The sequence below is a fragment of the Octopus bimaculoides genome, chromosome 14, assembly GCF_046866305.1.
Source record: "Octopus bimaculoides isolate indiv1 chromosome 14, ASM4686630v1, whole genome shotgun sequence".
Classification (NCBI taxonomy): domain Eukaryota; kingdom Metazoa; phylum Mollusca; class Cephalopoda; order Octopoda; family Octopodidae; genus Octopus; species Octopus bimaculoides.
In genome coordinates, this window is record NC_142941.1 from 11092669 (window position 1) to 11112668 (window position 20000).

At 36.8% G+C, this 20000-nt stretch overlaps 1 protein-coding gene and 1 long non-coding RNA gene across 4 annotated transcripts in view; both read right to left on the reverse strand.

Moving 5' to 3' along the window:
• LOC149132621 (uncharacterized) overlaps positions 1 to 2981 on the reverse strand; it is an 11378-nt gene extending 8397 nt beyond the window's left edge. The window contains exon 1 of the long non-coding RNA XR_016244212.1: positions 1597 to 2981. This is a non-coding gene — a long non-coding RNA (uncharacterized LOC149132621). The remainder of the gene's footprint in view (positions 1 to 1596) is intronic.
• Positions 2982 to 5071: 2090 nt separating this feature from the next.
• LOC106881891 (uncharacterized) lies at positions 5072 to 16139 on the reverse strand. 3 transcript variants are annotated; one of them, XR_016244213.1, is made up of 4 exons: positions 15855 to 15869; positions 15517 to 15620; positions 10126 to 10699; positions 5072 to 8848 (listed from the first exon to the last, which is right to left on the reverse strand). XR_016244213.1 is itself a non-coding variant. In XM_089362298.1 (3 exons), exons 2-3 carry the CDS (start codon positions 10677 to 10679, stop codon positions 8827 to 8829), a joined length of 576 nt encoding a protein of 191 aa, XP_089218424.1. In that variant the 5' UTR covers positions 10680 to 10699; positions 15517 to 16139; the 3' UTR covers positions 5072 to 8826. The 3 variants fall into 3 exon arrangements, 2 of the variants coding, with proteins under 2 accessions (XP_089218424.1, XP_014787898.2); XM_089362298.1 differs by having other exon boundaries at positions 15517 to 16139; XM_014932412.3 differs by lacking the exons at positions 15517 to 15620; positions 15855 to 15869 and adding an exon at positions 14458 to 15409.
• Between the last annotated feature and the right edge of the window lie 3861 nt (positions 16140 to 20000).

Here is a 20000-nt window from a genome sequence, read left to right on the forward strand (position 1 = left end):
TTTCTGGGTAGAGATGGACTATATGTAATCTGAACCTTCCCCCCCACCCCTTATTTATTAATTTTTTTACGGAATCCCACGTTTTAGGCTATGGAGATTCCGATTCTGAAAAAAAAATTTTTGAAAAATTTCAATTCCCCACCACCACCACCAAGCAGGCTATTTACATGCTAGAAATAACAGCCAAATCTCACAAAACTAGTGTTAGGGTTAGGGTTAGGGTCAGGGTTAGGGTTAGGGTCAGGGTTACGGTCAGGGTTAGGGTTAGGGTTTGAGTTAGGGTTAGGGTTAGGGTCAGGGTTAGGGTCAGGGTTAGGGTTAGGGTTAGGGTTTGAGTTAGGGTTAGGGTTAGGGTCAGAGTTAGGGTTTGAGTTAGGGTTAGGGTTAGGGTCAGGGTCAGGGTTAGGGTTAGGGTTAGGGTTTGAGTTAGGGTTAGGTTTACCCTGTGGATCTATATAAAAACCGGTGGGGGGATCGAAATTTTGAAATTGAGATTTTTGAAACATAGGATTCCGTAAAAAAAAAAAAAATTTAAAAGTGGGGGTATACCCAGATTACATATACTCCATCTCCACCATTTCCCGCAGTAATAATATGACAAAGTAATTTATGTGAAAGTTTTTTTTTTTTTGTTTTTTTTTTTGTTTCGAAAGTTACAAAAAGTATGAGTGCAGAAATAACAGCAAACTCTTTTGAAAAGAAAAAAAAAAACGAAAAATAGCAAAGAAATACTGTTACAAAGTGAAATTAAAGAGAATCGTTTGACCAAAGCAAAACATCGTGCATTTGTAGAACAGAAAATGGTCTTGCCCATTTAAGATTTGGCTGTTATTTCTAGCATGTGGATAGCCTGCTCGAAGGCCAAGGCCGTAGAATACAGAAGGGAAGGGTGTTGGCTGGGTTTTTTTCTTTCTTTCAATATATATCCATTTTTCTGGAAGTTATGAGGGAAGAATTGGATCTTGTGAATTTTCCGAAAGTACCCCCACCCCTCGGGTTCGTTTGAGCAATTTCTTTTTAATATTCGTTTTCTACACGGTTGTTAACACCGAGCAGGCTGGGCTTTTAGGGCTTTTAGGGGGGGGGGGGGGATTTCCGAGCAGTCTGTTTCTTTGTTTTCTTTTTTCGTTAACGGGTGAGGATGTTTATATTGACCGCATTCATATTTTGAATATACAAAGTTTTAATTATTTTGTTCGGGAAATCTGCTGAGAGCCAAAAGACATTATGAAAACAAATGAATAAATGAGAGGAAGAAGTCCTTAATGAGGTCGCTAGAGCTGTTAGAAGAAATTACCGAAGAAACAAGCGAAAGCTCCCTCTAATCAAGTCTACAACTTTCAAGAAGTACAACGGGGGATTTTTCTGATTTGGCCTGGTAAAACATGAATAAAAATTGGCGTCCGCCAAATCAGAAAGATCCACAACGGATAACATAAACATAGGTATACAGATCGATTAAAAAATGGCGTGATACTAAGACTTAATTTTACGGTCTTATCGTGATGGGCTACAAATAGAGTTGAACAAAATAATCAATTGTGCGTTAAAGTTTCATATAAATATGTGATAATATTAACAATTAGACAGACTTACTTGGATATCCTTTGTGATACAAAGTTGCTTCTGTATGGCTGGGCCTTTCCGAAGCGAATGAAGTCGTTTTTTTTAGAGATGATTAAACACTTTCACTTTCTGAAAATTACTAAGAAACGTGCGCTATATATGGAAATAAGGACTTTCGTTGTTACCATATTGTTGTTAAGCATGCCTGCTGATAGCTGTGTGCTTGTGTGTCAGAGAGAGGGGGCAGAGAGAGAGAGTTTACAAGTTAGTCTGTCGCTAGCCCAAATATCTGCGCAGTTGAGAAACAGTAGTAGTTCAGCAACTGAACTTCTCTCGGCTTCTCGTGATATTTAATTATTGGCTCAATAAACTCGTCTGCTTTTAGTTGTTTCAGTCGTTTGACTGTGGCCATGCTGGAGCACCGCCTTTATAGTCGAGCAAATCGACCCCAGGACTTATTCTTTGTCAGCCTAGTACTTATTCTATCGAGCTGGTAGAAACGTTAGCACGCCGGGCGAAATGCTTAGCGGTATTTCGTCTGCCGCTACGTTCTGAGTTCAAATTCCGCCGAGGTCGACTTTGCCTTTCATCCTTTCGGGGTCGATTAAATGAGTACCAGTTACGCACTGGGGTCGATATAATCGACTTAATCTGTGTTTAGCCCCTTGTGGGCAGTAAAGAAATAACTTATTCTATCGGTCTCTTTTGCCGAACCGCTAAGTTACGGGGACATAAACACAACAGCATCGGTTGTCAAGCGATGTTGGGGTGGGTGGACAAACACTGACACACACACATACATACATACATATATATAGATAGATAGATAGATAGATATATACATAAGCAAGCTACTTACCAGACAGCCACTCCTTACCTAATTATTTAGATCACCTGTGAGCTAAACCCCTATACTGTATATATATATATATATACCATTTTCCTCTTCCTCCGTTTTTCCATTCTCCGAACTTTCCATTCTCCGAACTTTCCATCTTTCTGACGAAGGGCTCCGCCCGAAACGTCATGCACTGTCTCTTTCCTTTCCCGAGCGTCCAATAACACTATCCGTATCACGTCCTCACTTTGTTGTTTTTTTGTTATTGTTTTTTGTGTTTTTTTAAACCTATATATATATATATATGTGTGTGTGTGTGTGTGTATGTATGTATGTATGTATATATATATATATATATATATATACACACACACACACACACACATATGTATAATCCTTCAATCCCATTGTCCCCTACCCATCTCTCCTCCTTCCATATGACCAGTGTCCAGCCAGCCATGATCTTTCTTTCTTGGCCTGACTGCCGACCGTCAACACCTTGTGTCATCTCCCATGTTCCTGCCTTTAGGCTTTCACTTCATACACACTTCGTTCTCAGTCGAAAGACGCCTGTTGTTATTTCTTGTTGTTTGTATTCATAATTGTGTATCATGTTCTCCGTCTTTTGTTCTCAAGTGTAACTACCCGAAACAATCCTGACTTCTGGGACTTGACGGATGAATGAACGCCAACAATGACCCGTCTTTTTTTGCCTGTCCTTCTAATCGTTGTTTCTCTTGTCTGCCTTTGTATCGTCTATCTGTCCGAACATTTTAATGCCCTCTATTGCGTTTTTGTTCCATTTATATATATATATATTACGGAGATGTACTTGCATAGCAAGTGACCTGATCTGAGATCGTGTGCTGGAACGAAAACAATTGCAGTGTGGAAGGTGTTTATAAGCCATTTAAAATAACACACAAAAGACGTCAGATTCACTTCAACATTTAAATTTAATTTTTCAAAATATTTTGACAAATTAAATTTAAATGTTGAAGTGAATCTGACGGCTTTTCTGTGTTATTTTAAATGGCTTATAAACACCTTCCATGCTGCAATTGTTATATATATATATATATATATATATATATATATATATATATAATACAGAATGGGACAAGAACGCAAAACATCAAGACAGTTAGGTGATACAAGAAAGGGACAAAACATCCAGATAGGCAATATAAAGAAAACAGGGACAGGTCATTTGGAGCTTTCTCTCTTCAGTCGAGATCCGGATTATCTTTACAATTTCGGCTGGTTATTCTCGATATTGCTCCAATCTGGCCAGCCCCAAGGAAATATATATATATATATATATATATATATATATATATGTATGTATGTATGTATGGCAGTTTTCTTTAAGTTTCTTATATATGGCGTCTAATTGCAAGGCTTTCATCAGCTAGCAACAATCTTATAAACACTTCCCCAAAGTGTCATACAATTGGACTGAACCCAGAATCATGTGGTTGGGAGGTAAACTCCCTACCACATAGCCACGTCTACGCCTAATCATTATCACAAATCAAAGGTGTAAAATATGCCTCCTCGGGCACACACACACACACACACAGATACAAACACATGTACATATAAGGATATACATGTCAGAAAGACAGAATGGATTAAACAGAACAGAAGGAGACACATGGAAAGGAGAGTCATTGATGAAGTCACAGGAAATGTGAGAAATGATTTCAGACACAAAAGACACTAAAATAACAATAATGAAATAAAGAACAAGTCTATAGTGTGTGTGATTATCTGGTGGGGAAAAAAAGGACCATCCCTGAAACATAACAATAATAAAATTAACCATTAAGAGATAATAAAGTGGTAAAGACAATTTCTGTATGTATCAACTGTTTCTTTGTTTCTGTGAAGGATCTAAATTGCCCTGTGTCTTTTGTGACAAAACAACTGGCTTCATTCTACACTTCAATCAGCCTCTATTTAACCCTTTAGCATTCAAATTACTTAGTCAAATGTAATGCTTATTTATTCACATTGTTTTCAATTAATCAATTATTATGTTGTAGCTTTGAGATTTCGGTGATGTGATTGTTTATTTTTAGACTGATGCTGTATTGTAGGTGTGAGAGGCTGGGTCTAGTAAGTTTACATGTATGTTGTTGTTGTTGGCATTCCGTCGCTTACGACGTCGAGGGTTCCAGTTGATCCGATCAACAGAACATAGTAGAAGACACTTGCCCAAGGTGCCACGCAGATCAACTGGAATCCTCGACGTCGTAAGCGACAGAGTGCCAACAACAACAACATGCCTAATAGTAGTGAATCAGAAAAACCTTTGCAAAATAGCCAGTGAAATAGGTCTTAATAGTATGAACTCTAGGGATCTCTGTAAAAAACCTACATTGTTGAAAGAAGTACAGAAAATACTTTATGATTCTGGAGTCTGGTCACCTCTTGAACATTGAAAAATTTCAAGCAAGAGTTGTCTGTATTCCAGTTGTTGTATATCTGACTCAAGTGTTGCACCTATGTATTCAAGCTAAGATGTGAAAACCTTGACGGAGAAATTCCCAGATGCTTGGTTCTGGATGAGCCACAACATCAAAAAGAAAAAAAAAAAGTTAATAAAATGAAATGAAAATAGAAACAAAAATAAAAAGAAGATAAAAAAAAACAATAACAAAATCAAGCTAACAATAATTTTATTCAAATTAGAGCTCAATTTTTTTTTCAGTTCAGACATCAAGTGGACAAAATTTTAAAGAAGAAAAGTTTGTGCAGTTAGTATGACAAAAAAAAAAAAAAGAAACGTCCTCCAACTTTAGAGTTGTTTTCTTTAATTATTGGTTTCAAATTTTGGCACATGTCCAGCGATCATGGGGATGGGATAAGACAGTTACAATGGCTTCAGTGATCAACTGGTGCTTATTTCATCAACCCAGAAGGGATGAAAGGTAAAAAAGGACCTTGGTGGAATTTGAACTCAATGTAAGGATGGCCAAAATCCTGCTAAGCATCTGCCTCAGCCTTATTTTTTCTTTTTTTTTTTAAATTAATTAATATAATTAATGCTTATTGCAAGGGTGTGGAGAAGATTAAAGGAGGAAAAGGAGTAATTGAATAAATGAATAAATTAATTACTAGAAGAAAAAAAAAAAAAAAGGAGTGGCTGTGTCGTAAGTAGCTTGCTTACCAACCACATGGTTCTGGGTTCAGTCCCACTGCATGGCACCTTGGGCAAGTGTCTTCTACTATAGCCTCGGGCCGACCAAAGCCTTGTGAGTGGATTTGGTTAGACGGAAACTGAAAGATGCCCATCGTATATATGTATATATATATATATGTATATGTGTTTGTGTTTGTCCCCCCACCATCGCTTGACAACCGATGCTGGTGTGTTTACGTCCCCGTAACTTAGCAGTTCGGCAAAAGAGTCCGATAGAATAAGTACTAGGCTTACAAAGAATAAGTCCTGGGGTCGATTTTCTCGACTAAAGGCGGTGCTCCAGCATGGCCGCAGTCAAATGACTGAAACAAGTAAAAGAGTACAAGACTTTGTTAATCAGGAGGGAAATGTAGTAAATTTTTAACCTGTGGAGTTCCTGGCAGCAGTTATAGTAAGGGAATGTAATCATTATTCATCATCATCATTTGGATGGTCATGGAAAAGTTGTCTGGACAAATGCAACTCTTCCATGCCAGATGTTACAACTGAGTCATTTGAATTAGGTTTTAGTCATGTCAATCTGTCACCAGCTGAAATATCATATTTGTGCACACCACAAATACAACAATTGATAGCAGTAGTTCAATAACTGAATTGGTTGACCCTGGCCATTGATAGGTTGTAGTCTGTTCATCCACTCAGCATTGAGTGATGTCTGCCATTGAATCAGTAAGATTGATTTGCAGCATGAATGTCTAGCTTAGATTTTAGTCACATTAGTCTTTAGGAAAGTGGTTATACACCATTAGGTGTACACCTGCTTTCCTATATTAAATTCGGAATAACAACGAAACGCAGAACTCTGAACTTATCAACACAACAATATTTATTTATGGAGGAAAATAGGCAGCTTTAATCTTGGTTGCTGAGACGCCTTCTGTGAGAGAGCATGGTTGCTGAGACGCCGGTATGTTGATGTGAGCTGCCCCCAGAGTTGAATTGTTGGAGAGACAGCTTAATACGACCACGCTCATGTGAGAGAGCTCTGTAGCCTGTGTTACCTCTTCGCAGGCTGGCGAGAAAAGAGAATGAAAAAAGCGGGGAACGTTTAGATGTCGAACTCCACACATGCGTGGATAAAAACGCAGCAATGGCGACCGCACCCTGGCGCCAAATGACGTCACTACAAGTCTTTCATGAGCAGAAAATATCTTGTCTGTGCATATTATGACTGCAGCTGAGAAGAGAATTTACTAACTGAACAATTTGTTGTCTGTTCATATGCTTACCATTGACTCAATAAGCTCATCTACTGAAACAGTTCACATCTATCATGCTGCATCCCATTATTTCAATATAACTCTCGCTCAGGTGGTTAATCTGGATTGGTGTAGACCTGGGTACAATAGTAGCTAAGAGCTAATTCCACACTCCCTAAAACCTGACAGCACTCAGTCCAGGGCCCTATCACCAGAATCACGACTAGATAAATCATTGTGGGAGAAGAAATCTGAAATTTAAATTTAACAGAAACAAAGAAGATCCAAAGAATATGTGTCATTTATTGATTTATTTCTTTTCAGTTCTATATTTAGAACCTTTATCAGGTGTCTTGAGGAAATTTTGAACCTGGGTTCTCATTCCTAAGGTATTTTTCGATGTTGTTATTATTATTATTATTATTATTATTACTATTATTATTATTATTATTCAGGTCACTACCTGGAATTGAAGCCGGAATCTTGGGGTTAGTAGCCTGTGCTCTTAACCACTACGCCATATGCCCATGGGCATATAATAATAATAATAATAATAATAATAATAATAGTAATAATAATAATAATAATAATATTGAAAAATACCTTAGAAATGAGAACCCAGGTTCGAAATTTCCCCAAGACACCTGATGAAGGCTGGAGAGTATATCAACCGAAACGTTGTATTAACAACAAACAAGATGAGGACAAATATCCATCAAATGTAAATAATGTTTTTTTTTTTTCATTATAAAGATATTGGATGTACATTTTAACCATTAATAATTATATATATATATATATATATATATATATATATATATATATATATATATATATATATATTTGAAATGATCAGCATGATGTAACCCTAGGCAAATCCAAGGGCTTTAAATTTTGGCACAATGCCAGTAATTTCGAAGGAAAGTATAAGTAGATTATATCAACACCTATACTCAACTCTTATTGACTCCGAAAGGATGCAAAGCAAAGTCAACCTCAACAGAACTTGAACTCAGGATGTAAAGGTGGACAAAATTCCGCAAAGCATTTCTTCCAGTACTATAATGATTCTATCAGCTCATTACATTAGCCTTAGCCTTGGCAAATACAATGGCTTCAAACTTTGGCACAAGGCCAGCAATTTTAGGGGTGGAAGTAAGTTGATCAAATTTTATCAACACTGAAAAGATGGAGGATAAAGTTGACCACAGCAGAATTTGAACTCAGAATACAAAGATAGCTGAAATGCCAACTCATTGCCTTATCCTAGGCAAATGTATTACAATCAACTGAAAATTTCACAAAGAAAATTAGTTTATAAGATAATTACTCTTTTACTCTTTTACTTGTTTCAGTCATTTGACTGTGGCCATGCTGGAGCACCACCTTTAGTCGAGCAAATCGACCCCAGGACTTATTCTTTGTAAGCCTAGTACTTATTCTATCGCTCTTTTGCCGAACCACTAAGTTACGGGGACGTAAACACACCAGAATCGGTTGTCAAGCGATGTTGGGGGGACAAACACAGACACGCAAACATATACACACACATACATATATACACATATATACGACAGGCTTCTTTCAGTTTCCGTCTACCAAATCCACTCACAAGGCTTTGGTCGGCCCGAGGCTATAGTAGAAGACACTTGCCCAAGGTGCCACGCAGTGGGACTGAACCCGGAACCATGTGGTTGGTAAGCAAGCTACTTACCACACAGCCACTCCTACGCCTAAGGAAGGTTTTTTTTTTCTCTTCATTTCTGTCCTAAATTTTAAAACTTCTGTTGTTCATCATCATCATCATCATCATCGTTTAACGTCCGCTTTCCATGCTAGCATGGGTTGGACGATTTGACTGAGGACTGGTGAAACCGGATGGCAACACCAGGCTCCAGTCTGATTTGGCAGAGTTTCTACAGCTGGATGCCCTTCCTAACGCCAACCACTCAGAGTGTAGTAGATATAAAACTTCTATTGTTGTAGATATAATGCTATGATAAGGATTTGATCTACTATAGTTGGCTGCCAGGGGATCTGTAAAGAAAAAAAAAGAGAGAGAGATGTAAAACTGAATCTTTTAAAATTAAAGTTGGCTGTTATAGTGAGAAGAATATCAAAAAACAAACAGAAAAATTCAAGCTAATCCTGAAGTCTAAAGTACCAGCCCCAGTGCTCAATAATAATAATAATCCTTTCTACTAAAAGCACAAGGCCTGAAATTTGGGGGAGGGGATAGTCAATTACATTGACCCCAGTACTCAACTGGCGTTTATTTTATTAAGCTCCAAAAAGATGAAAGGCAAAATCCACCTTGGCAGAATTTGATCTCAGAATGTAAAGACAGATAAAATGCTGAGGTTGTATGCTGTCAACTTAATGTGACAGTCCCCTGAAGGGAATAATACTACTGTTGGTTAGACCTAGAAAGCTGTACTGCTTCCTGTCGGCCTTGACACATTTCCTGGGTCCTTATGTTTACAAGAGGGAGACAAGCACCTCCACCCTCGTAAACATAATTATACAGGAAATGTCTAACCAACAGTAGTATTATTCCCTTCAGGGGACTGTCACATTAAGTTGACAGCATACAACTACTTCATTGTATCGCTACTGCATAAATCTTTCTGAGAGATTTAGAAATGTATTATTTCTAAAAAAGATAAAATGCCATTAAGCATTTTGGCAGATGTCCTAACAATTCTGCCAGTTTCATGCCTTTGTAATAATAATAATAATGGTTTCAAATTTTGTCACAAGGGCAGCCATTTTGCGGGAGGGGATGAGTCGATTACATTGACCCACAGTCTTCAACTGGTACTTATTTTATCAACCCCGAAAGGATGAAAGGTAAAGTCGACCCCGGCAATAATTGAACTCAGAATGTGTGAAGACAGACAAAATACCGCTAAGCATTTTGCCTGGCATCCAAATGATTCTGCCTGCTCACTGCCTTAATAAATAATAATAATGATGATGATGATGATAATAACAACAACAACAACAAATAATAATAATAATAATAATGATGATGATGATAATAAAAATAATAATAATAACAATAATCCTTTCTACTATAATGGCAAAGGATAGTCAATTATATTAATTGAACCCATTACTCAACTGGTACTTATTTTATCAACCCCAAAAGGATGAAAGGCAAAGTCAACCTTGGTAGATCTGAACACAGAACACAGACAGATGAAATGTTGCTAAGCATCTTGCCTGGCCTGGCACAGTAACAATTTTACCAGCTCACTGGCTTAAAGACTTAATATTATAATCTACTAATATTAATATTATAAGCTACTAACCCAGTTTCACATCTTCCATTCCTTTGTCTTCGAATGATGTCATTTCTTTCAATTCTAAAGGCAGAGTATGTCTCCATATGCTTTTCCACATGAACCATTCCACTGACATTTTTCTCATGAAGCACCGTGTGATTTCTTTGCTCATACAACATCTGTCGCACGTGCGACTCCTGATGCTCACACGACTCCTGTTGCTCACACGACTCCTGATGCTCACACGACTCCTGATGCTCACACGACTCCTGATGCTCACACGACTCCTGATGCTCACACGACTCCTGTTGCTCACATGACTCCTGTTGCTCACACAACTCCTGTTGCCCACACGACTCCTGTTGCCCACACGACTCCCGTTGCTTATTCGACTTCCGTTGCTTATTCGACTTCCGTTGCTTATTCGACTTCCGTTGCTTATACGGCTCCTGTTGCTTATTCGGCTCCTGTCGCTTATATGACTTCCGTTGCTCATACGAATCCTGTTGCATTTGTCGAGTTGTCATATGCGTCAATAATACAGTAACTGCAGCTGCAAACCCAATCCAAAACCATGGCATTTTAATGCTTTAGGAAATTTCTAGATGAAAGAAAAAGGATATATTACATTAAAATCAAAAACAACACCAAAAACAAACGAAACTAGTTATACTGGCATATATAGAAAGAAAGAGAGTGAGAGAGAGAAAAAGATTGAGAAACTGACAAACAGACACACAAATATATTTTCAATCAACTATTTGCTGGTTTTGTTTAACCCAGGTGAGTGCTAATTTCACAAACTTTATAATCAGAAAAGTTCCAAGTTTGACCATCCTGCTTTATCTTTGTTTGACTACATTATCAGATGTATCATCCTTTTTTTGTTAAACTAGTAGGGTCTTTTTTTTTTCTTTTTTTTTGAGGGACACTTGGTTGCAATTTCTAGCAAGCTGAGTGAGCATGCAGTTGCCCTCCACCCAGAAGGACAGATTAGAAGCTGAAATATTAGAAGTACTAGAGGAGAAGGAACCATATAATATAGAAGGCAACTGAACCATGGACCAGATCTGTGAAATGATATGGTAAACAGAACCATAAAAAAGCAAAGAATCAGTCCTGGAAAGAATGGAAGAAAAGGCAGGAAATAAAGAACATCACTAGATAGCTAGAAGCGAAGCTAAATGATAGGTGTAATTAACAAGGAGACAGGCTGAAAATAAGTATTTTACTAAGATTTGAAATTTAAAGATCAGAAATGTGAAGTGTTTTGCATTGCAAAGTTTTCTGTCTGTACGGATATGGTACACTGGTGAAAAGTGTGTATACACAATCCTTTCTTCTATAGGCACAAGGCCTGAAATTTTAGGGGTGGGGACAAGTCAATTACATCGACCCCCAGTGCGTAACTGGTACTTAATATATTGGCCCTGAAAGGATGAAAGGTAAAGTTGACCTCGGCAGAATTGGAACTCAGAATGTAGTGATGGGTGAAATACTGCTAAGCATTTGATTATGTATATATAAATATATGTATATATATATATAAATATATGTATATATATATATATATATATATATATATATATATATATATATATATATATATATATATATATATATATATATATAAGTTCAAAAGAAGACAAAAAACAATAACAAAAAAACAACGACGTGATACGGATAGTGTTATTAGACGCTCGGGAAAGGAAAGATATATATATATATATATATATATATATATATTAATTTATGCTTATATTAATATTATCTTGGTTGAAAAACTTCAATAATGCAAATATGTTAATAGTTACCACGGTAGCAAAAATCACACAAAAACTGAGATATTATACCCGGTTAATGGGTAGAAATTCCATGTTAAAGTGATGTATTATGAGCTGATATAAAGGATAATAATAAATGGAGCAAAACGCATATAATCAATAAGTTCCTTTAATTCCTACATATGTTTCAAAAATTATGTGCACTCTACTCCAAAGAAGTAAGAGATGCTGGTATATACACATAATTTCATCGTCAGGGAACCATGTTACAAATGCAAGACTTGTGCTGAATGCTATGGTTACGTACGAGTAATAATACTATATAGCGAAGTTAAATGACCTTAAGAAACAAGAACGCTAGTTTACAGGGAGCTGTTTAGGGAGAGTGGCTATGAATGTTATACTAAGAGTTTAAATTCAAGGAAGACATAATGAACCGCAGAAAAATCTTAAAGTTAATAATAATGGTAATAAAAATTTATTGCAATTGGAAGGAGAAAGGAAGAGAATCCAATGAATTCTTTATTTACAATTAATTATGTAAATAAACGTTTATAAGGAAGGAAAATTAAAGATGGATTGTAAATATAATTAACCATTAATGTTGTATCATATTAAGTTATGGTAATTAACCTAAATAAATGGTACAAGGTACAAGGTACAGGGTACAAAACTATAAAGTGATGAAATAATAAGAATAAACATGCATACGATAACAAAATCGATAGTATATACGTAAATATATATAAGTATACTTAAAACTCTACGAATATAACTTTTCGGGGGTTAAACTTGCTGTACAAATTAGAGAAGGAGAGAGAGCGTGAACAACTAGCGTTGGAGTAAGATATAATTGTTAATCCTTTGTACAGACGGTCAGTAGCGACGCCTGCTGGGTTTGGCTGCTCTACATTGATAAGGTGCAATACCCCGAAACTAGTCTCTAGATGCCAGACCAGCAAGGGGAAGCGGCTGACCTCCCCTGTTCGAAGGTTATAAAGGACACAGGTTCAATTGTCACATAGCTGGCTAGAGGCAATAGCCTCTTAGAGCTAATCAACGGCAGCCATGTTGGCTTGGCGATAACTATTAATATCCAGTACTGCTGCGGTAGTCTCCTTTAGAGACTTAGAAATATTAATATCTATATATATATATATATAGTTTTAGGGAAAAGAACCAAGGTTCATGAACTCATCGATGAAAATCCACTGTCACATATTTATATTTATTTATATATATTTTACTCTGTGAAACTAAATTTAATTTTAATTTTTAATAAATTGATTTTAATTGAGTTTTTACCTGTAATTTGGGATTTTATCCCTAATATTATTGTTTTATATATATATATATATATATATATACTATAGCATCAGGCCTGCCAAAGCCATGTGAGTGGATTTTGTACACGGAAACTGAGAAAAGACTGTCGTATATATGTGTATATTTGTGTGTGTGTGTGCTTGTACCCCCATCATCGCGCTTGCCACCCGATGTTGGTGTGTTTATAAAACAGTAACTTAGCCGTTTGGCAAAATAGACTGTTAGAATAAGTACTAGGCTTACAAAGAATAAATCTCGGGGTCGACTTCGACTAAAGACAGTGCTCCAGCATGGCCACATTCACATGAGCGAAACAAATAAAACAATAAAAAAGATGCCATTTTAATTCCAAGCAACGCCGGGTATCTCTTCTAGTGTATGTGTGTGTGTGTGTATACCTAACACTCTACACACACATATATATATATATATAATGCAAGAGAGTTAGGGGTTGAGGATTCAACCCACTAAGGGATAGTATCTATCCAAATATACTGCTGGGAGAGTACCCAATTATTGTTACACTAGTGTTATACCACTTGCAATAAATGAGAGCGGGTAAAAGGGGGTTATTTAACCCTAAATTTATATAGCAATAAAAAAAAATGGAGGAGAATATGCGGTATCCATCGACTACCACATATTCTCCTCCATTTTCTTATTGCTATATATATATATATATATATATATATATATATCATCATCATCATCATCATCATCGTTTAACGTCCGCTTTCCATGCTAGCATGGGTTATATATATATATATATATATATATATATATATATATATATATATATATATATATATATATATATATATATACATATATGTATTTATTTACATATATACATACATATACACACACTAGCATAGCTGGGGGTAGGCAGGGGCGATCCGCCCGAGGCGGTACTTTCATCCTGTTGTAGGCTATTGCTGTAGGCAATGTGTTTTTTTTCTGTTTCAATATAAATGTAAGCCGTTCATTTTCACATCTAAGTTGTGAGAAGGCTATTCGTACGACCTGAACATGTAGAACACAATGTCAAAAATGAAAATCACCAACCCCCGCCCCCGTGACATATAGAACACATTATCGAAAACGAAAATCGTCAAAATTAAAAAATAAAGAAGTTACAGCCATTTTCCCTCAGTGTCTAATTTCAATGTCCACCGAAGTCTTATTGAATTAATCGTGTAAGTTTGTTTGATATAAATGTGCAAGAATGAATACAATTAAACAAACTTACCTGGATTTCTTTAGTAAATTAAAGTTCCTTCTGTTAAGCAGAGGAAGGCAATCTAATGAAAGCTTATTAGTTAAAGTTTCTGGGAAAACCAGTTTCACTTTATTGCAAATTTCAATACGTGACATATGGGCAGCTACTAGTTACCAAGGAGTTATTGTTGTAATTATGCCTGCTGAAATAGGAATGAGGCAGAAGGCTTTCATGCATATATCCGTGTTTGCGTATGCTAACGATTCAGAATTCATGACAAATCATTATTTTCACTGCGGCATATCCACAGACGTGTACCCTATCAGATAGGGTATTGAAACTGTGGTCCGCAAGGACAAGACAGCGGGGTCCGTGGACAGTAAATATTTTTTATGGCCAATTTGATTTTATATATGTTTTTTAATCGAAATCTTTTAATTAACAATAAACCTATTTGTTAAATACTGTTAAATAAATAAATGTAAAAAATATGTTATTTTACGCAAATATTTATGTATAAATTTCATAAGCGTTTACAAGGGGGTCCCTAAGGTAAAACCTGAAATATAAAGGGGTCCGCAAGTTAAGAAGTTTGAAAACCCCTGCCCTATCCGACTTTGTTGCCCCATAACTTCCAGAAAAAGGGATACTTTTTACGGAAATTTTCAACAGATACCTCTTAGATGCTGTGAATTCAGAGTATATAGGGATCTATAGAAGGGAGACTTTTCGGTAAAAGAAAGAAAAGAAAAAAAACTAAAAATTGTAAATATTTTCAGAGGAAAAGTCGTACGATTTAAGAAAGATTTGGCTGTTGTTTCTAGCACATCCCAAACCACCCTCCGCATTCACTCTCAGACGAATTGATTTTTTTTTTTTGTTACTTAATATTTTCCTCCCATTATACACGCGTGGGACATTGGTGGAATATTTAGCAAGCAAAAAAAAAAAAATTTTTAATTTAACCTAAATTTTTACGCCCACCCCCACCCCCACTCAATCAAGCGAAGCTCCGTGTGTAAGAAAAAGAAAAAAAAAACACTTTCTCACAGAAAACTATGCTATTAAAATGAATCATCGTTTACGTACCTCGTTTTTTAAATCACCGTGGTTAAATGCTAACAATGAACTTCTCAGGCACTTCAATATTTTAAATTATACACGAAAACAATCGGCGGCAGTGAATAGGGTTGCTAAAAAAAAGAAATAATTTTTCATTTTTTAATTTTTTATTGCATATAAATGTATTTAGCCGGGGGGGGGGGAATACTGAAAAACGTCAATACATGCGAGAGTGATAAAGAAACGAGGCGGGTTGTCTTGGGATGTGCTAGAAACACCAGCCAAATCTCTCTTAAATCATTCACTTTTTCCTCTGAAAATATTTATAATTTCCTTTTTTTTTTTTTGACCGAAATGGTTCCTACCATGTTTTTGAAGTGCAAAAGACATTGGCCAAAATCAGGCCAGAACTTCCTCGTTTCAAACCGGATCCTAAAGTCTTCCCAACCTCACTTCATTGATTGCAAAATAAAAATGAATTACCATCGAAACAAAAAGAAAAAATTGCATATAAAGAAAAAGAAATAATTATAACATTAATAAACGTCTACAATAATCCTTTGCCCTTTCGCGGTTCACCTATTGCGGTTCAATATTTAAGCTTACGTCCATTCCTCCGTGGTGTTGTTTTGTATTTATAATAAAATAAATATATACAAATTATAAAAAAATAATTTCAAAAAAAGGCGTAGGACTGGCTGTGTGGTAAGTAGCTTGCTTACCAACCATATGGTTCCGGGTTCAGTCCCACTGCGTGGCACCTTGGGCAAGAGTCTTCTACTATAGCCTCGGGCCGACCAAAGCCTTGTGAGTGGATTTGGTAGACGAAAACTGAAAGAAGCCCGTCGTATATATGTGTATATATGTATATGTATGTGTGTGTGTATATGTCTGTGCTTGACCCCCAACATCGCTTGACAACCGATGCTGGTGTGTTTACGTCCCCGTAACTTAGCGGTTCGGCAAAAAGAGACCGATAGAATAAGTACTAGGCTTCCAAAGAATAAGTCCTGGGGTCGATTTGCTCGACTAAAGGCGGTGCTCCAGCATGGCCACAGTCAAATGACTGAAACAAGTAAAAGAGTTATAGGTCGGTGGTTATACACCATTAGGTGTACACCCGCTTTCCCATATTAAATTCTAAATAATAACGAAACGCAGAACTCTGAACTATCAACAGAACAATATTTATTTATGGAGGAAAATAGGCAGCCTTAATCTTGGTTGCTGAGACACCGGAATGTTGTTGTGAGCTTTCCCCAGAGTTGAATTGTTGGAGAGACAGCTTAATACGACCACGCTCATGTGAGAGAGCTCTGTAGCCTGTGTTACCTCTTCGTAGGCTGGCGAGAAAAGAGAATGAAAAAAGCGGGGAACGTTTAGATGTTGAATTCCATGCATGCGCATGGGACTCTTCCTGTGTTCCTTCCGGAACTATTCCCTGTGCATGCGTAGATGAAAACGCAGTAATGGCGACTGTATTTTGGCGCCAAATGACGTCACTACAGAGTAAAAGAGTAGTACAGTACTGTTTCTACTTTGCGGATTTTCACCTATTGCGGGGTGTGAGGGTGTGAAACGTACCACCCGCGATAGTCGAGGGATTTCTGTATTATCACGTATCCTATGGTATTTTTATTAGGTCGTGGATGACAGCTACTAGTGGTTGTGGTATCTTGGCTAACTGCAATGTTTTGATAAGACTATGTTACAAAATTTTTGATTTATTTTTTTCTCTAATCAGTAAGTGTTATTTCCTATTTGCTTTTATCAAGAAATCAAACGAATATGATTGCTGTTGCCTTCAAATTTTGCTTTTATGACCGAGACATCAATATTACCAAGGTGACCTATTTTCCATCACACTTCAGACAGGATGTTCAAAAAGTCTCTCCGCAGTAGTATTTTAGTGCAAAATGAATGTTTCTAAGATGGTATAAGACTACAAAAGAATACATTAGACTTTACAAGACTTTAAAAAACTTTATAAGAGGTGTTGAAAGTGTCGTCCTTCATTTTCAATATGTAAATTGACGGATCTTTTTTAAAACGGGGGCCACATTTTTCATAAACGAAACACTTTGAAACTTGGAACACTGGTAGAATGTGTCATATAAAACATCTTTTTCTCTTAGTCTTCTTAAAAAAAAAAAGAAATCCATAAGTTAATCCATGTTAAAGTTGTCGTATTTCTGTAATTTCAACCAATCACTGACGTCCATTCAGCCGATATACATTAAGTGCCGATTACATAAACAAACGATTCTAAAACAAGTAACCCTAACCCTAACACTAGTGTTAGGGTTAGGGTTAAAGCAAATTTAAAATGAAAAAAGCAAATAAAACGAAGGTATGGAGATTAAATACGCTTTACATCGCTTAATGAGCCAAAGGAGTAAATGTAAACAACTGAATACTTGTCAGTGATTGGTTGAAATTATCGAAATAAGACAATTTTTTACATGAAATAAATTCGAATACAAAAATATTTTTCTGTTCTATAACACAAAATAGATAAGTATACGAAGTTTGAAAGTCTTTCCGTACCAAAAACACTACGTAAAACATTAATGAAAAATGTGGCCCCCGTTTTAAAATAGATCCAAATTGACTCTTCTACACATGTTTTGAAATACATCTTGGAGAGAATAAAAAGAATTCACTGCGGAGAGACTTTTTGAACACCTTATATGATAAACATCTAGGTCTGGGGATTTCCCCAGTCGAAATTTTTATCAAAACTTGGGATTTTTTTAATTCAAGTACTGCACCATCGATTTTGTAGATTGCTATTAGTAATTTTATTTATTCTTTTATTTGTTTCAGTCATTTGACTGCAGCCATGGTGGAGCATCGCCTTAAAGGGTTTTAATCGAAGAAATCAACCCCAGGATTTATTCTTTGTAAGCCTAGTACACACCAGCATCGGTTGTGAAGCAACGGCACGGAGACAAACAGACACATATGCACACAAATATATACATATATGCATACACGACGAACTTCTTTCAGTTTTCGTCTACCGAATCCATTCACAAAGTTTGGTCGGCCTGAGGCTATAGTAGAAGACACTGGCCCAAGGTGCCATGCAATGGGATTGAACCCGGAACCATGTGGTTGGGAAGCAAGTTTCTTACCACATAACCATCCCTGTTCTAATTCCTCAATCCATTCAGAATTTCTGTTCTTGTTAGGTGTTGTTAAATTTCTGGGGGGGCTTTTCCGTTTTTTTTTGTTTTTTTTTCAAATTTGCTCCAGATTATTTTCAAAAAATGTAGTTCTTACGTAGTTTTTTGTTTTGCATGCTGATGACGTAAAATAGCATTCATTTTTCCCCCCTAGAAATTAAGAAAACTAGCTCATTAAGAAAATCTATATTAGAGATGAAAGTAGTATTTATACTACTTCCAGCTGGTTATTCACTGCGCTTCACGCTTGACATATATTGCAAGTGAGGAGAGAGGTTCCTACTATTCTAGCTCGGAGACTACCAGATCACGTGATTTCAACCTCATTTTGGTCACCCTCAGTTCATTCTGATTTCAAACTCCGCCGAAATTGATTTTATCTTCCAACCTTTCGGGAGTCGATGAAATAAGTTACCAGTTAAGTACTGGAGTCTGAATTGGACATAATAGAGTTCTGACTGTGAAGCACATGGATTTTTTTCATTAAGTTTCTCGGCTTGTTTGTTTATGCATACGTGTGTATAAGACGGAGGAAGGTTGAAATCACGTGATCTGGTGGTCTCGGCGCTGGAGAGGAGGGGATTTCTCTCCCCAATAGCGATATAAACCAGGAAACAAAAACAAGTGTTGGAACCTAGGCGAGTTGCCTGTTGAACTGTGTACGTAGAGAGACGATGTTGACGACGTTGAGAAGATGATGGTGGCGACGAAGAAGGAGACGGCTGTAATGCTGTTGAACGAAGTTGGTAAATCTCAACGTGGCTGCTGTGGTGTCGTCACTGGAACTGGCTGTTTCTTGTGTGGTCAGTGACTAGAGCTAAAAAGGTCTAGAACCGAAAGACCTCGAAAGGAGGAGAAGGTGAGTTTTTATAAGAAACAGTAGGTTCAAACAGGTTGTCCCACGTGATCTTAGTTATACTTAGGAGTTAGTGCAATCAGAGAAGTGGCCACAACGGGATCCAAATAGTGAACAAAGGCTAGCTATTGCCTGCTACGTTCGAATGCACGTATATATAAAAAAAAAGGGAGAGAGGAATTTCACTCGAGTATATGCTACACAAGAGTGCAAACAGGAGTGCATTTTGCACGGAAAGCCAACATAAAAGTTCTTCACATGTGATCTACCACACTGGAGTTAACACAGCTAAAGAAAAACAATTTGTAAATAACGAGTACACTTTGCTGAATATGTGTTCAGAGAAAAATAGCTGTAGTAGGCAACTTTCAATGCAACTCGTGCATGCTGTCCTAGCGTAGGCAGAGAGAGAGAGAGAGAAGAGAGAGAGAGAGAGAGAGAGAGAGAGAGAGAGAGAGAGAGAGAGA

Excerpts from the sequence above, each read along its gene's own strand:
- LOC106881891 (XM_089362298.1), bottom strand. The coding sequence starts at position 10,679 with ATGCCATGGTTTTGGATTGGGTTTGCAGCTGCAGTTACTGTATTATTG. Across the intron at positions 8,849-10,125 it reads AATGGAAGATGTGAAACTGG|ATCCCCTGGCAGCCAACTAT; the intron begins GTTAGTAGCTTA and ends TTTTCTTTACAG.